The 14,130-nt window shown below is 39.5% G+C and overlaps 1 protein-coding gene across 7 annotated transcripts in view; it reads right to left on the reverse strand.

Moving 5' to 3' along the window:
* The window catches only part of GANC (glucosidase alpha, neutral C), a 77,479-nt gene that overhangs the window by 59,475 nt on the left and 3,874 nt on the right, over nucleotides 1–14,130 (reverse strand). For 5 of the 7 annotated variants that reach the window (XR_009453832.1, XR_009453838.1, XM_059704264.1 and 2 more), the window contains exons 3-5: nucleotides 13,902–14,010; nucleotides 4,497–4,624; nucleotides 551–733 (exon numbers count right to left, since the gene is read on the reverse strand). Coding sequence is in view for 5 of the 7 variants with exons in the window: in XM_059704264.1 (XP_059560247.1) it covers nucleotides 551–733; nucleotides 4,497–4,624; nucleotides 13,902–14,010 (420 nt within the window). In the remaining 2 variants the exon portion in view is untranslated. Of the gene's footprint in view, nucleotides 1–550; nucleotides 734–4,496; nucleotides 4,625–5,954; nucleotides 9,424–13,901; nucleotides 14,036–14,130 lie in introns of those variants that run through there. The other 2 variants (XM_059704273.1, XM_059704308.1) reach the window with 2 other exon arrangements.

The following is a 14,130-nucleotide window of genomic DNA, read 5'->3' on the forward strand; positions in this document are numbered from 1 at the left end:
CGTTGTACTGTTGACATTTGGCTCTGTTGACTAATGAGTTTGCCAACCACTGGGCTAGGGCATAACTTTCTTGTTCTGAAGTCTAATCTTTCTGAAATTAATATAACTACGTTCACTTTATTTTGATTAGTGTTAGCATGGTACATCTTTCTCCATCTCTTTACTTTTAATCATGTGTCTTTATATTTAACATTTCTCATAGATAAGTCTAGGGTAACTCATGTTATTGTAAAGGAATAAAGTGAAATTCTGATTAGTTCATATTAATATTTATCAAGTCAACAGAGTGCTTTTTTAAGAGGGTGCAGAGGGTTGAGAATGCCATTACACAGGATGTGTTAAGAGTGTTATGCTTGCAAAAGTATGGGAATCATTCTTATCATTAAGCCTGCATTCACCTGCACAGGTGAAAGATGAAAAATTTCAGAACAATATTCCATAAAATAAGGCAAACCAATTTTCTGTGTTGATATATTATAGATTTAGGCAACTGGTATTCACAATCAGGTTTTCTTAAATTCTTTATGTGTCAAGTAATGTGCAAAAATACCTTTGCTCGAGAGGAATCTGCAGATGCTCAAAATACAATTGGCCCAGGGAGTTTATGCTCATCACCACCTCTTCTTTAGACACCAAGTCTACTTTGAATGGGTTAGCCGTGATATGACACTTTAGATCTCCTTTTTCATCTGCCAATATGAGATTGCCTGTATCTCCTGAGCATGAAGTCAGCCTAGAAAACAAAGCAGGAATAGAAAAACCAATTATTGTAGGTTTATATGGCTCAACATATTTCTCAGTTCAAATTCATCAATTAGTAAATCAATATTTATGTGACATAGCATAGATAAGGCAATGGAGAGCCATAACTGAGAGCGTGGGCTTTGGTGTCAGAGAGCCTGGATTGAAGATAGCTCCATGCAATAGGTATATAACTTTGGACAAGTTAATCTTTCTACTTCACAGTTTCCTCATCTGTAATGTAAAAATAATAAAAGCAAGAATAAATAGATCCAGTCAAGATAAACGTGGTACTTGCATACTCCCATGACATAAAAAATACAACTACAGAAAAACTAACACTCAGAGCCACCTGAAATCAAGCTGAATGGAGTCCTACAGCTAAGGATATAAAGAAGAAGCCACATAGAGACTGGTGGGAGGGATGGAGATGTGGAATGTGCTGATCCCACACCTACATGTGGTGGACAAAAATCAGGAGGGATATCTTGGCTACAGAGGTCCTCCCTGAGGAGTGAGTGGTTCCAGTCCCACACTAGGCTCCCGAGCCTAGGGTTCCAGTGCCAGGAAGAGAAATCCCCATAATTTCTGATTGTTAAGAATCAGCCAGGATTGTGGCTCAGTGAGACAGAGAGCTTCTGGAGTCCCAGGTAGTTCTTAAAGGTCCAGAACACAGACTTACTCAGACTCACCCTGAGTTCCAGCACTGGGGCTGTAGTTTGAAAGGCACAGGGTCATATGGAGAGGAACTGAAGTGTCTGGCATCAGGGTGAGAGTTGGAGAGGCAGCTTTCTCCCAGACAGAAGTGCTGGCAGAGTTTATTGTTCCTCTTCTAAGCCCTTCCCCCAGAGAGTTGGCAGGCGGGGGCTATATCTAAGTTTCCATCAACCTGGCTATCACTGTTCTTCCTGACCTGGTGATTCCCAGAGACCCCATCACACCAACTTGCAAGTCCAGCCAAGGTGTTTCCAGTGGCTTTTCCACATGAAAGACCTGTCTTGGCTCATGCTTCAGACTTTCCTAAAAATTCTCAAACAAGCAGCATCCAGCCTCGGCGTATTCTGTACCTCTCTCCAAGTGGACTCAGGCTTGCAATAGTGGCCTTGGTTCACAACTTGGCCTCTCCTGAGCATCTCAGAACAAGTAGCAGCCATGTGCAGATTGCTTTGTAGCTCATGCTGGGTAGCCCCAGGCAGATATTGGCAGTGGCTGACCTTGGCCTATACTCTCCTCGGGAGTTTGACCGCCCGTTATGATGTGTGCTGACCACCAGGGGGTGGTGTGGAATGAAGGAAGGCCCTGGCTGCCAGCTGGCAGCCGGGGGAAGGAAGGCCCCAATCGGCCCTGATCGCCTGCCAGGCCTAGGGACCCTACCCATGCACAAATTTTGTGCACTGGGCCTCTAATACTACATAACTATATGGCCAATGGAACTTCCATCTCAGCTAGAATCAGGAAGTTGGGTAATCAGAAGTCACTGTGGCAACTGGTTGGGCTCCAGGATCATGCCACTTAGCTGCAATCCAGAGATCAGGAAACCACTGCATTAACCAGTGTAGCTTTAGAGCCATTCTATATCTTCCAAATCCATACCAGCAAAATGGGAAACTCAGTTCTGAAATCAAAGTACCTGTAAATGCATCTGATTGATGGAACCTGCCTGACATCTGAAACTAGCTACATGGGAATCTGGGAAATGGAGTGATGTAGTTTTTAGCTCTCTAGTTACTGCAATAGCCAAAGGCTTTCTACAAATGAATGGAATAGAAGCAGAACCAATATACCATATTTACTACATAAAGCTGATATCACCCTGACCCCCAAACATAGCAAAGACAGCACAGAAAAAGAAAACTACCACTTTGACAAGGATTTAATATAAAAAATATATAAAGAACTCATACAACTTAATACCCAAACTAATTAAAAAATGGGCAGAGGACTGAACAGACACTTCTCCCAAGAAGACAACATACAAATTAATGGTCAACAGACTTATGAAAAGATGCTTTACTTCACTTGCTATTAGAAAAGTGCAAATCAAAACTAGAATGAATATCACAACAAGATAAATAATAAGTGTTGGAGGGGTTATGAAGAAAAAGGAACCCTCATTCACTGCAGTGGGAATGTAAACTGAGGGCCACTATAGAAAACAGCATGGAGGGTCTTCAAAAAAATTAAGAATATAGTTACCATATGACCCAGCAACTCCTCTTCTGGGTCTACCCAAAAAATTTGAAAATACTTATTCAAAAAAATATATGCAACCTATGTTCACTGAAGCACTATATTCATGATGGCCAAGACATGCAAACACTGAAGTGTCCTTTGGTAGATGATTAGATAAAGAAGATAGAGTACATATATACAATGGAATACTACTCAGGCATAAGAAAAGATGAAACACTGCCATTTGTGACAACATGGATGGATCTTGAGAATATCAAGCTAAGCAAAATAATGATTTCATTCATGTGGAATATAAAACTGAAAGTTACAAGTAGACAAACAAGATAAACAAAAACTTATCACCACAGACAACAATATGGTGGTTTCCAGAGGGAAGGGGAAAAAGGGTAGTAAGGATTAAGGGAGTCAGATATATGGTGATAGAAGAAGATTTGACTTTGGGTGGTGGGCACACAGTGAAATATACAGATGATGTATCATAGAATTGTACACTTGAAACCCATATAATCTTATTAACCCCAATAATGTCAATGTCACCCAATAAATTAAAAAAAGAATATACACACAAGAAAACTACAGACCAATTTTACTTATGAACACAGATATAAAAATGTTAAATGATCTACTAGTAAAATGATTCCTTTAGGATAGTAAAACATAATGTAGTATGGCCATGAGGAGATGTATGTGTGTGTGTGTGTGTGTGTGTGTGTCTTACATATACAATCATTTGCCAAACTGAAAAGCCTTGAGAACAGTTTCTTTTTAATTCCCATTTCCTAAATATTGGCATATAGTAGTGGCTTAATGAATAGACGTATTTTAAATTTATGATGGTTCTATCATAACTGAATTAATTTCTCCTTATAACCTACTGATCTTTTTTCATTGAAATAAAAAAAATTATTTTTCATGAAAAAATAATCTACATAAACTATGATAATGTAGTGAAAATTAAAGCATCTGGCATAATCTTATATTCCTTTAGGGGAATAATATGAAAAAATAACAGAAGTCAACAGGCAGAACCAAGTTGAGATAACACTGGAAAGTGTGCTGAGAAGTGATAAAGATTCTGCAGGTATATGAAAATGCTTTAATCCCCAAAGATTTTATTTCACCTAGAGACTGACTGTTAATTAATCTCTGCTCTAAATCAATTAGATGTTACACTTCTAAGACTACCCTTAATTTAAAGTGAGTCAATCTAACTGTAAGCATGGGAGTTTGGCTAGTGCATTAGGTCTCTGGAGCCCTGTGATAATCAGGGTGAGTATATGAAATAGCTCTTCTTCTATTTGCTCCCAAAAGTCTGGCAGATCAACTGTTTGCTTTGTGAGGAAAGAAGGGATCAAAAGCTCCGGCTCTATCCTTTAATAAGTGTTGATGAGTCAAATGGTAGATGAGAAAACAGAATGGGTAATTTACAAAATGGAAACTAACTCTGCAAGTGATTGTGGATTTGGATAGACAAACTATGAGGTGTACACAAAATCTACTACAAAAGTATGAGAAAATAACCCAGTGAGGGTGTACTCAAGATATTTTGATCCTTGGCTTACCTTACAGTCCTTGGTTTGCTTGTGATGACATCTGGGACTTCATACCTGGGCTTCAGGGGAGTTTCTTCATTGATTTTAAACCTGAAAATATTTCCCTCTATACCAAACACTTCAGCCAAAAGAGGAACCTGGGCACAGACATATGAGATTAATTTCCACAGGTTAACCCAATGATGATCAGTTCTACAGTCAAATAACAATAATTAGAAAACTATGTTTAAATTATTACAGGCCAAGAAAACTGGAGAATAATGGCAATCATGAAGAAATAAAGCTCCCCAATCTATGTATGGACTTGCTTGGCTATACCTGTGGGAGACAAGAAACACCTTCTATGTGTTGTATGGCTAGGAAAACATAATTGTCTGGACCAGGACCTTTAAGAGTATAAATTATTAGACTATAAATTATTAGACTATAAATTATTAGACTATGGTCTCTATTAATTATTACACTGGATTACACATGTAAACTGAAACTGCTCTTGCAAAATTGGGACATATGACCACTGTATCTCTGACAAACTATAGATGTCTAGAGAATAAGAGTCTGATGTTAAAACTAGAGTAACTGGATTCCAGCTGAATGAAAGATGAAGAGTAACAAGCCATAGAATATTACAGAATAGGATAGAATAGAATAGAATAGAATAGAATAGAATAGAATAGAATAGAGAGTAAAACAGTGGTCATTGGGGCTCTTAGTATAGATATTTGAGGCTTGTTACATTAAAATCAAGGTTCTTCCTGTACATCTGAGTGTATGGCCTTGGGAACTTTCTCAAGAGGCTGGGATAGTCTCTGCTTTCTTAAGAGGCTTGGATTTTCTCAGCTTTATTAAGAGGCTTGGCAATTGAGGTAAAATTCTGCTTACAATGGGAGATGGAAGCAACATAGAATTAGAAAGAGAATACAGGATTTGAAAAAATAAGACACAAAACAACAAAACCCAAGAGTAGAAGGGGCTTCATTAAGGTTACAAAATGAGGCATTTAGACCAGAGAAATATTTTAAGACTGTTTTTTTCAACTGCTGTGCCATGACACACTGGTGGATTGCAAATCCTTCATTAAGTGTGATGGCAAATTCGGTTATTACTGGGGACATTGTTACTGTTTGTAAAATGAAAGGCTAAGCTGGGTAGGTTGTGTGACATAGTATAGAACAGATGCAGTGTGTAAGTAAGAGATAGGAAGTAGGAGAATATCAAAGCAGCACCAAAAAAAGCGATGTTACTTGAACCTCACTTTGGGGAATATAGAAAAGTAGTCAGGGCACTTAAACAGTGACATGACACTGAAGAGTGACCAGGTAAACAGTGCAGTGGCTGCTTTTACAAACATTTTAAAGACAGGGTTATGTTGTAGTAGTAATCATATTGTAATTATTTGCCCCAGATTTATTGAAATGTAATTATATATATATATATATATATATATATATATATATATATATATATATATATATATATATATATATGACTAATATGCAAATTGTCCCCTTGGGAGTTCAACTGGGAGTTCGATCCCTCACTATGACGTGCGCTGACCACCAAGGGGCGGCATGGAATGAAGGAAGGCCCCGGCCAGTAGCCAGGGAAGGGAGGCCCTGGCCCAGCAGCCAGAAAGAAGGCCCCAGTTGGCAGCTAGAAGGCCCCAATCTGCCCTGATCGCTGGCCAGGCCTACGGACCCTACCTGTGCCCAAATTTCATGCACTGGGCCTCTAGTTGGTATATCACATTGTATAAGTTTAATGTGTACAATGTGTTGATACACTTATATACTGCAAAATGATTACCACCATAGCCTTAGTTAACATTGCATCATGTCTCATAATTATCATCTTTTTGTGGTGAGAACATTTAAGATCTACTTTTAGAAACTTTCAAGTATATAATAGAGTATTATTAACTATAATCACTATACTGTACATTAGGTCTCTAGAAGTTATTCACGTTAGAGCTGAAAGTCTGTAGTCTTTGACCAATATACCCTCTTCCCCCTGACCTCCATCATACTGTAATTATTGATTAGGTGTTTAAAGTTCTTTTATATATTTGAATTAGTGTGCTGTCAGAATTCTAAATTTGAAAATGTATCCAAATATAAAGCTAAAATCCTGTTAGATTATACATTCTTTCCCAAATTAGACATATATTTCTATTGCCCTCCCAAATTCAATGCAAGTAACATTTGTTATCTAATATTGTGATGCGCTGTTTGTTGCGAAAAAGATGGCTGTACTCTTAGGAAGATGGTAATTTAGAGACAAAACATACATAGTAAACATAAAGCTTTTTATGCCAAGCTAGAAGGACAAGGAATGTGCTGTGGGAGAACAAATAAGGGGAATATTAATGATGATTCTAAGGAGAGGGGTTCTGGGAAATCTCTCCGGAGGAAGACGGACTTGGGCAGGGCCTTCAGAGACTTTGGGAGGCAAAAATGGGGGGGGGAAAATGTTAAGCAGAGGGTACATGGGTTTTCTGTCTATATATGATTAACAAATTGTGTCTAATTTATGCACTCAGAGATCCTACTATTTTAGTGAAATCGCTTTTAAAAAATTGTTTTTTAAAACCAAAGACTGGTCTGTATGTTTTGTTCTTGAAGCTGCATCCTAGGGAAGAATCCGAATTATATGAGAGGAGGTAGCAATAACCCTGCTTTTACACAATAACCTTATGCAACCAAACTTACAAAGCCCATTTTGTTGTCTTTTTAACTTAATTAAGCAAGCCAACTTTTCCAATTAGGTAACTCTTTTTAAGGCCAATATCTAGATTCATTCTTATCTTTTACCACCAACATAGCTTCATGTTCCAAGCACATAATTTCCTTAGTATACATTTGCTCCTATGATCTGTTTCATGCTGTTTTTAGTGGCTTAGATTTTTTTTTCTTCAACAGCAGTGGACGCTCAGAAGTTCAATAATAAAAGCTATTTAGGTTGAAGATAGTGGGGAGTAGCTCACAACCCCGACCTTTAAGCCCCCACCCCTCTCTGCATGGAGTGTGAGACACCTCCATGGAAGCCTCATGGCTCTGTGGGTGACAGTTATGAACCACTTCCCTGGGCTTCTTAACTGCCAGTTATTGCCCAATTCTTCCACCAAAACCTTGCTCTGTCAGGAAGTCTGGCCCTAGTCAGTTTGGCTCAGTGGATGGAGCGTTGGCCTGTGGATTGAAGGGTCCTGGGTTTGATTCGGTCAGGGCACATGCCTGGGTTGTGGGTTCAATCCCCAGTGTGGGGCATGCAGGAGGCAGCTGATCAATAATTCTCTCTCATTGTTGATGTTTCTCTCTCTCTCTTTCTCTCTCTCTCTCCCCCCCTCTTCCTTCCTCTCTGAAATCAATAAAAATATATAGTTTTTAAAAAGTCTGGACATGAATGTTTTATTCTATCTAAAACATTAAGAATTTCTAGATATTCCTGTTCTCTAGGGACCTGTCTGGACATTTATTAAACAATAATATACAAATAAATTATCCATTCTCTTCCTCTTATTAGTGATGATTGGAAATGACAATGAAAAATATGTTAAGATAACATATTTAAGTTAGATCACTTCAATTAAGAGTTAGTGTTAATACTTAGATAATAGTAGCAGTTACACTCAAATTGCAGCAAGATGGATTTATGTAAAATAAGTAAAGAAATATATAACATTTTAAATGAGGTGAGACAGCATGGGCTTTACACATTTAAAAAATTTAAGATGTGTAAATGTCCACCTCACAGAGAAGATGAGATAAATCCTCAGAGAAAGGAATGTATTTTGGAGGTTCCTTTTAGTAAAAGTCTCTATTTGTTTTTTTTCATAAACCTTTATTCAGAGGTTTACCTCTCATAGTTTGGTAAAGAGTATTAATTCCCTTTTTCTATTTGATTTATCCCATACTCAATGCAAAACCTGGTCTGTCATCCATAAGTCTAGTTTTTTTGGCCATATGGGCAAAAATATCAGACAGGTTGTAAAAATCATGGCAGTAGAAACAGTCTTGACTATGTATTCTAGTGGCTTGATCATAATTATATTAAAACAAAACTTTTTTGCCCTAGCTGGTTTGGCTCAGTGGATAGAGTGTCAGCCTTTGGACTGAAGGTTCCCAGGTTTAATTCCGGTGAAGGGCACATGCCTGGGTTGCAGGCTCGATCCTCGGTAGGGGGCATGCAGGAGGCAGCTAATCAATGATTCTCTCTCATCATTGATGTTTCTATCTCTCCCTCTTCCTTCCTCTCTGAAATCAATAAAAATATATTTTAAAAAAACCAAAAAACTTTTTGTTCACCCAGAACTGGGAATCACAACTATTAGAGACTGTGACTGAGTTAACAAATGCCCCTAAAACACACATTTAAATGGCAGTGGGTATTAAAAAGGGAAATTATGACCTCATCACGTTATCCCTGATGGACAGAGTTCTTGTTTTTCCTCTGGCACCAGGTCTCTCTACTATACTGTATGGAACAGTTAACCTAAAAGGCCTAGAAGAGTGAGCAAAAACCTCTCTCAGCAATAACCTCTTGATCAAGACCTTTAATTAAATTGCTGTAGGGAACCAACTGTCCCTAGTTGCAGCCAGTTGGTTTATTGCAAGCACCGATTCTCTATGGAGAATGTTAGCAAGTTCATGCTGGGCTAATGCCCATTCTCCAAGTACAATTAGCCTGTCCAGGTGTGCTTCTGATTGTTTGGCCAGTTTCCAAATTAGCTGCCTGTTCCTGGCCATTTCTGCAGAAACAGTGTTGGTTAAGTGGTAGTTGTGCCTCATCTGCTGAGGAGGTAGCTGGTTAGGCAAAGTCCTATTTTCATCAGGCTTAGATGAAGAGGCAAGGGGTTACTTCATGGAGGTGCTCAGATATATCCCTTCATCCTTGGAGAAGCTGCTAGAAGAGTTGTCTCTGTTGAAAACTTGCAAACAGGCTGCAAAAGATAGTAAATGTCTCATGAGAAAGCATCAAAATTAGCAATATGAAGTAGGTAAAAGACAAGATACAGCTTTTTAGTTAGACTCAGAAGACAGCATAAATTTCCCTGCTCTGATGTCATAAGACTAGGTCTTCTCTCTTTTTCAATCCCAGTCAAATGTTCACTGAAGGTAAAAAACTGAAACCACTACAGCAAAAAACAGTTCTAAAAAAAGCTGTCAACATTTTATTGATAACTCCTTTTTTTTTAGATTTTCTTCTGTAAGCTTCTTTATCAAGTATCTACCTTATTATTCTGTCATCAGAAATAGGCAAGATACTACACTGGGACCCTACTGAGAAAAGATATGCATTTGAACCTGTAACCATTTCTTCTTCAAAGCCTAGATGTCCAGAGCATGACCTGGAGATAATACACAGGGTAATACTTCAGCTTGTATTATAACACTAGAGGCCGGTGCACGAAACTCATGCATGGGTAGGGTCCCTAGGCCTGGCCGGCAATCAGGGTTGATTGGGGCCTTCTGGCCTCCCTTCCCTGGCTGCCGGCTGGGGCCTTCCTTCATTCCGTGCTGCCCCCTGGTGGTCAGCGCACATCATAGTGAGTGATAGAACTAGTCTCCCGGTCAAACTCCCGTGGGGACACTTTGCATATTAGCCTTTTGTATACATAGATTACTGTGTCCCAGGAACATCATGTTTGCTATGACTGAATTGTGTGTCTCCCCCCCCCCCCCCAAATTTATGTATTGAAGCTCTAACCTTCGGTGTGATGGTATTTGGAGATGGGGCCTTTGGGAGGTGATAAGGCTTAGATGAGGTCATAAGGGTGGGGTCATGATGGGATTAGTGCCCTTACAAGAAGAGACCAGAAAGTTAGCTCTCCCTCCATAATGTAAATATACAGCAAGAAGGTGACAATCTATAAGCCAGGGATAGAATCCTCAACAGACACCTAGATTTTGGATTTCCCAGACTCCAGAACTGTGAGAAATAGATGTCTTTTCTTTTAAGACATCCACTCTATGGTATTTTGTTATGGTAGCCTGAGCTGACTTAAGATAATGTTGAATGAAGCCTGGTTGTTTCCTGGTTGCTTATTCAAAGGCAGATTGGGGGTTGGGTATTGGGAAGAAGGATTTCAAAAATAAACAACAGATCTTGCTAACAAGGTTACTGCTTTAAGAGTTTAAAGGTGTTGGGGAGGCAGGCACTAAGAGTGCTGGTTTTGTCAGAATCTGTCTCATCAGTGAAATCTGAGAACTACAGCTGTGAGCTGAACAGGATCCTCTTGCACTTTGGGCTCTATTTCTCTGAACCTCAAATAAAAAGCTGTTATCCTGAATAAGTGGATGTATGCAGCTTGTTCTAAATCTCCAGACTACACCCATACCATAGGCTAATGTGAAATCACCTTAAAACACCAATCGCATCCCAGAAACAAGCTCTAACAGAGACTCCTTGACTATGCAGTAAGTGAGATACAAGGCTCAGACAACTTTAGAGATTACTGTCTGGATCTTTTTTGTCCCTATCAAACTGAAAGAGGGCATAAAGTGTTAAATCCCTATCAGTCATCTCATTAAAATGGAGTTCAGCTCAGAATTTCAGGGTGACCTCCCAAAACATATACATTTGCATGCATTTGCCTGAGATCAGGTATGTAGGGTATATAGATTCCCTAGGCGGCCCTGATATTTCCAATACCTGAAAATGAGGTCTGTTTCAAGGGGTCCTCGAAGTTCTCAGTCTTGGGAGCCATGCTGCTGACATCTGGATAACTTGTCTTTGCTTGTTGGGCTTCTCAGTTTGACCCTTCTGAGCCATGTGCTGTCTTATGCTGAGATCCTGTGGGTCCTCCTGGACTGTGGTTTCTTTTCCATTGAAGGCATCCAGATTTGGCGGGTTCTGGTTCTAGCACCTGATCTGAACAGCATTATCCCTCACATTTTCAGGATCCAGAGAGAGGTATGTGGAGAGAAAGTGATCTATAGTCTGAAAAAGGCCGTATGTGGGGAATCTACCACTAACAGCGTGGGCACCAAGCTGTATTGAGAATTTTCATTTTGGCCCACCCTGGTATACAGGGTGCTTTTGCCTCATTTACTCTGCCTCAGTGTGTGTCATCATGACACTGGATTGTTCAGGTGGTGCTCAATATACTAAGCCTCCCCAAGGATGAAAGGGATGGCATCTATAACTCTCTAGGGTTAGACACACTGGGGACAGGAAGGAAAATGAACAATGACGGGGAAAATGAGACAGGAAAGGTACCTGACTTTTGGTAGGAGGCCTAATGCCTCCTGGAAGGTCTCTGGTGGACTCCTTGCATTTCCTGGAGCCAACTGCCTCTGCTGACCCTGAATACAGGTGTTTGGCTGGATGGCAGGCAATTAGACCACACACAAATGTCAGGTGGCTCTCTAGGAAAGAAAGAAAGTGCTGCCCCATGTTTTCCCATGAACAGCTATCAAATTAGGCTACAAAAGGATGTATAGTTTGGAAGACTTCAATCAGCAGTAGGGGATCTATAACTTCAGGGATATCATGAGCTGAGAACTCAAAGGGGACAAATTCCTCCAAAAAAAAAAAATGGGTGGTATAAGAAGCAGCACTCAATTTTGGAGAAAGACTAACCATCCCATCTATGTAGTTAAAAGAGATAAACTAAGTGTACTGCCACCATAACTACATCGTCAAGTGAACAGAAGTTGGGGACAGGGAACAGGGATAGAGAACACAGAACTGTTGATATGATTCCAGTCTCTACTTTGAATTCAGGCAAGAAAGCTATGTCAGACCAACTGGCGTGGTTCAGTGGTTGAGAGTCTACCTATGAACCAGGAGGAGGTCATAGTTCCATTCCCAGTCACAGCACATGCCCAGGTTGTAGGCTTGATCCCCAGTAGGGGGTGTGTAGGAGGCAGCTGATTCACGATTCTCTCTCATCATTGATTTTCTCTCTCTCTCTCCCTCTCCCTTCCTCTCTGAAATCAATAAAAATATATTTAAAAAAGAAAAAAAAAGAAAGCTATGTTAGAAAATTCCACACCTATGAAATAAGCTAAAATCTTTAACACTTCTTAAGGAAGGTAGCCTTCCCCATTGTGTAATTACTCCTTCTATCTGAGAATAAGTTGGGGCCCTAAATTAAAGGCCTTACAAATATTACAGAGAACCCGGTTTTGCGGGTTAGTTTTTGTTCTATCTTCTCAGAGAAGATTCCTCAGTGTGGTACTATAGAGCCAGAGCTATGGTAGTTGCCAGGAGACCTCTCACAGCTTTGCAGTGGAAATGGGGATTTCGTCTCCATTTGCTTCTCAGAACTGGTATTTTTTAGTGAGTGGGTGGAGTTACTGTCCAACCAATTAGGGACCTAGACAACATGATTTTAACTATGTCTTTCAGTTGTATGAGTTACCACTTAAGCCAGATTTGTCTGTGAAGCCTTAGAACAGCGGTTCTCAACATATGGCAGTCGAATGACCCTTTCACAGGGGTCGCCTAAGACCATCCTGCATATCAGATATTTACATTACGATTCATAACAGTAGCAACATTACAGTTATGAAGTAGCAAAGAAAATAAATTTTATGGTTGGGTCACAACATGAGGAACTGTATTTAAAGGGCCAGAAGGTTGAGAACCACTGCCTTAGAAGCTTAGGATGCCTTTCAAAGATAGCAGAGGATCTGGAAATGAGGGTCAAGTTGGGAGCACCAGGTATTTGTGCACAGTCACACTTCCTAGCCCAGCCCATAGCACTTCTTCTATGTCAAGCCCATCTGTATGGCCCATCGGAAGTAGTTTGCTGACTTGACAGGTGAGGAAAAGAACTTAGACTATAATACTGCTCTAATCTTTTAGTATATAATAACTAAGGTGATCTGCCAGTGAAGCAGCTCAGGAGATAGGACATTTGTGGCTAAGCTTTTTCAACTGCAGTCCCTTGCTCCTCTTGCCTACCCACAATTTGAGGTTTGGACATTCACTGAATCTGAACCATACTCAGGCTGCATGGTCAACTGTATGCTGTGTAATAGTGATAAAAAGAGCATGGTCGCTTGATAGAGTCCACAGATGCAGGTGAAAATCCTGGTTAGAAGCTGTCACTAGTAAAGATTCTGGTTACTAGCTGTGACTTTGAGCAAGTGACTTTTTAGACTTCAATTTCCTAATCTGAAAATTGGGCATAATATGATAAGCCTTTGAAATGTAATATGAAGACTACTTAAGAGGAAATAACATTTGTAAAACATCTAGGAAACCATCTGATATACAGGCAACCTATACTCTTGATATTCATATTACTTTTAAAGTAATATTAGTTAGATATGAAAAAGTTTATAGTACTTCCCTAACGAAGTTTATTTTTAAAACATAGTTTTAATTAGCCTTTGTGGAAATTTACTTCATTCAACCCAAATAAAAGTAGAAATAAATAATTCTTTGTAGAAAATACTTGTATCTCACCTTAGTTGCTTCATTGATGATTTGGAACCTGGTGCTGTCTTTGCCAGTTGTGACTGAGTCTAGTAATGCCTGATAGGTGGACTTCTTGGAGAGCTGCTGTTTCTGACGCCTACAGATGTGAAGTGTACAGATGCCTGAGAATTATTTGTGACTGTCAACATTCAATAGACTATATTACCAGGGACAAGTCATTAAAATTTACTATGATAGTAAGTGAATTAGGCACAGA

The sequence above is a fragment of the Myotis daubentonii genome, chromosome 1 (genome assembly GCF_963259705.1).
Source record: "Myotis daubentonii chromosome 1, mMyoDau2.1, whole genome shotgun sequence".
Classification (NCBI taxonomy): domain Eukaryota; kingdom Metazoa; phylum Chordata; class Mammalia; order Chiroptera; family Vespertilionidae; genus Myotis; species Myotis daubentonii.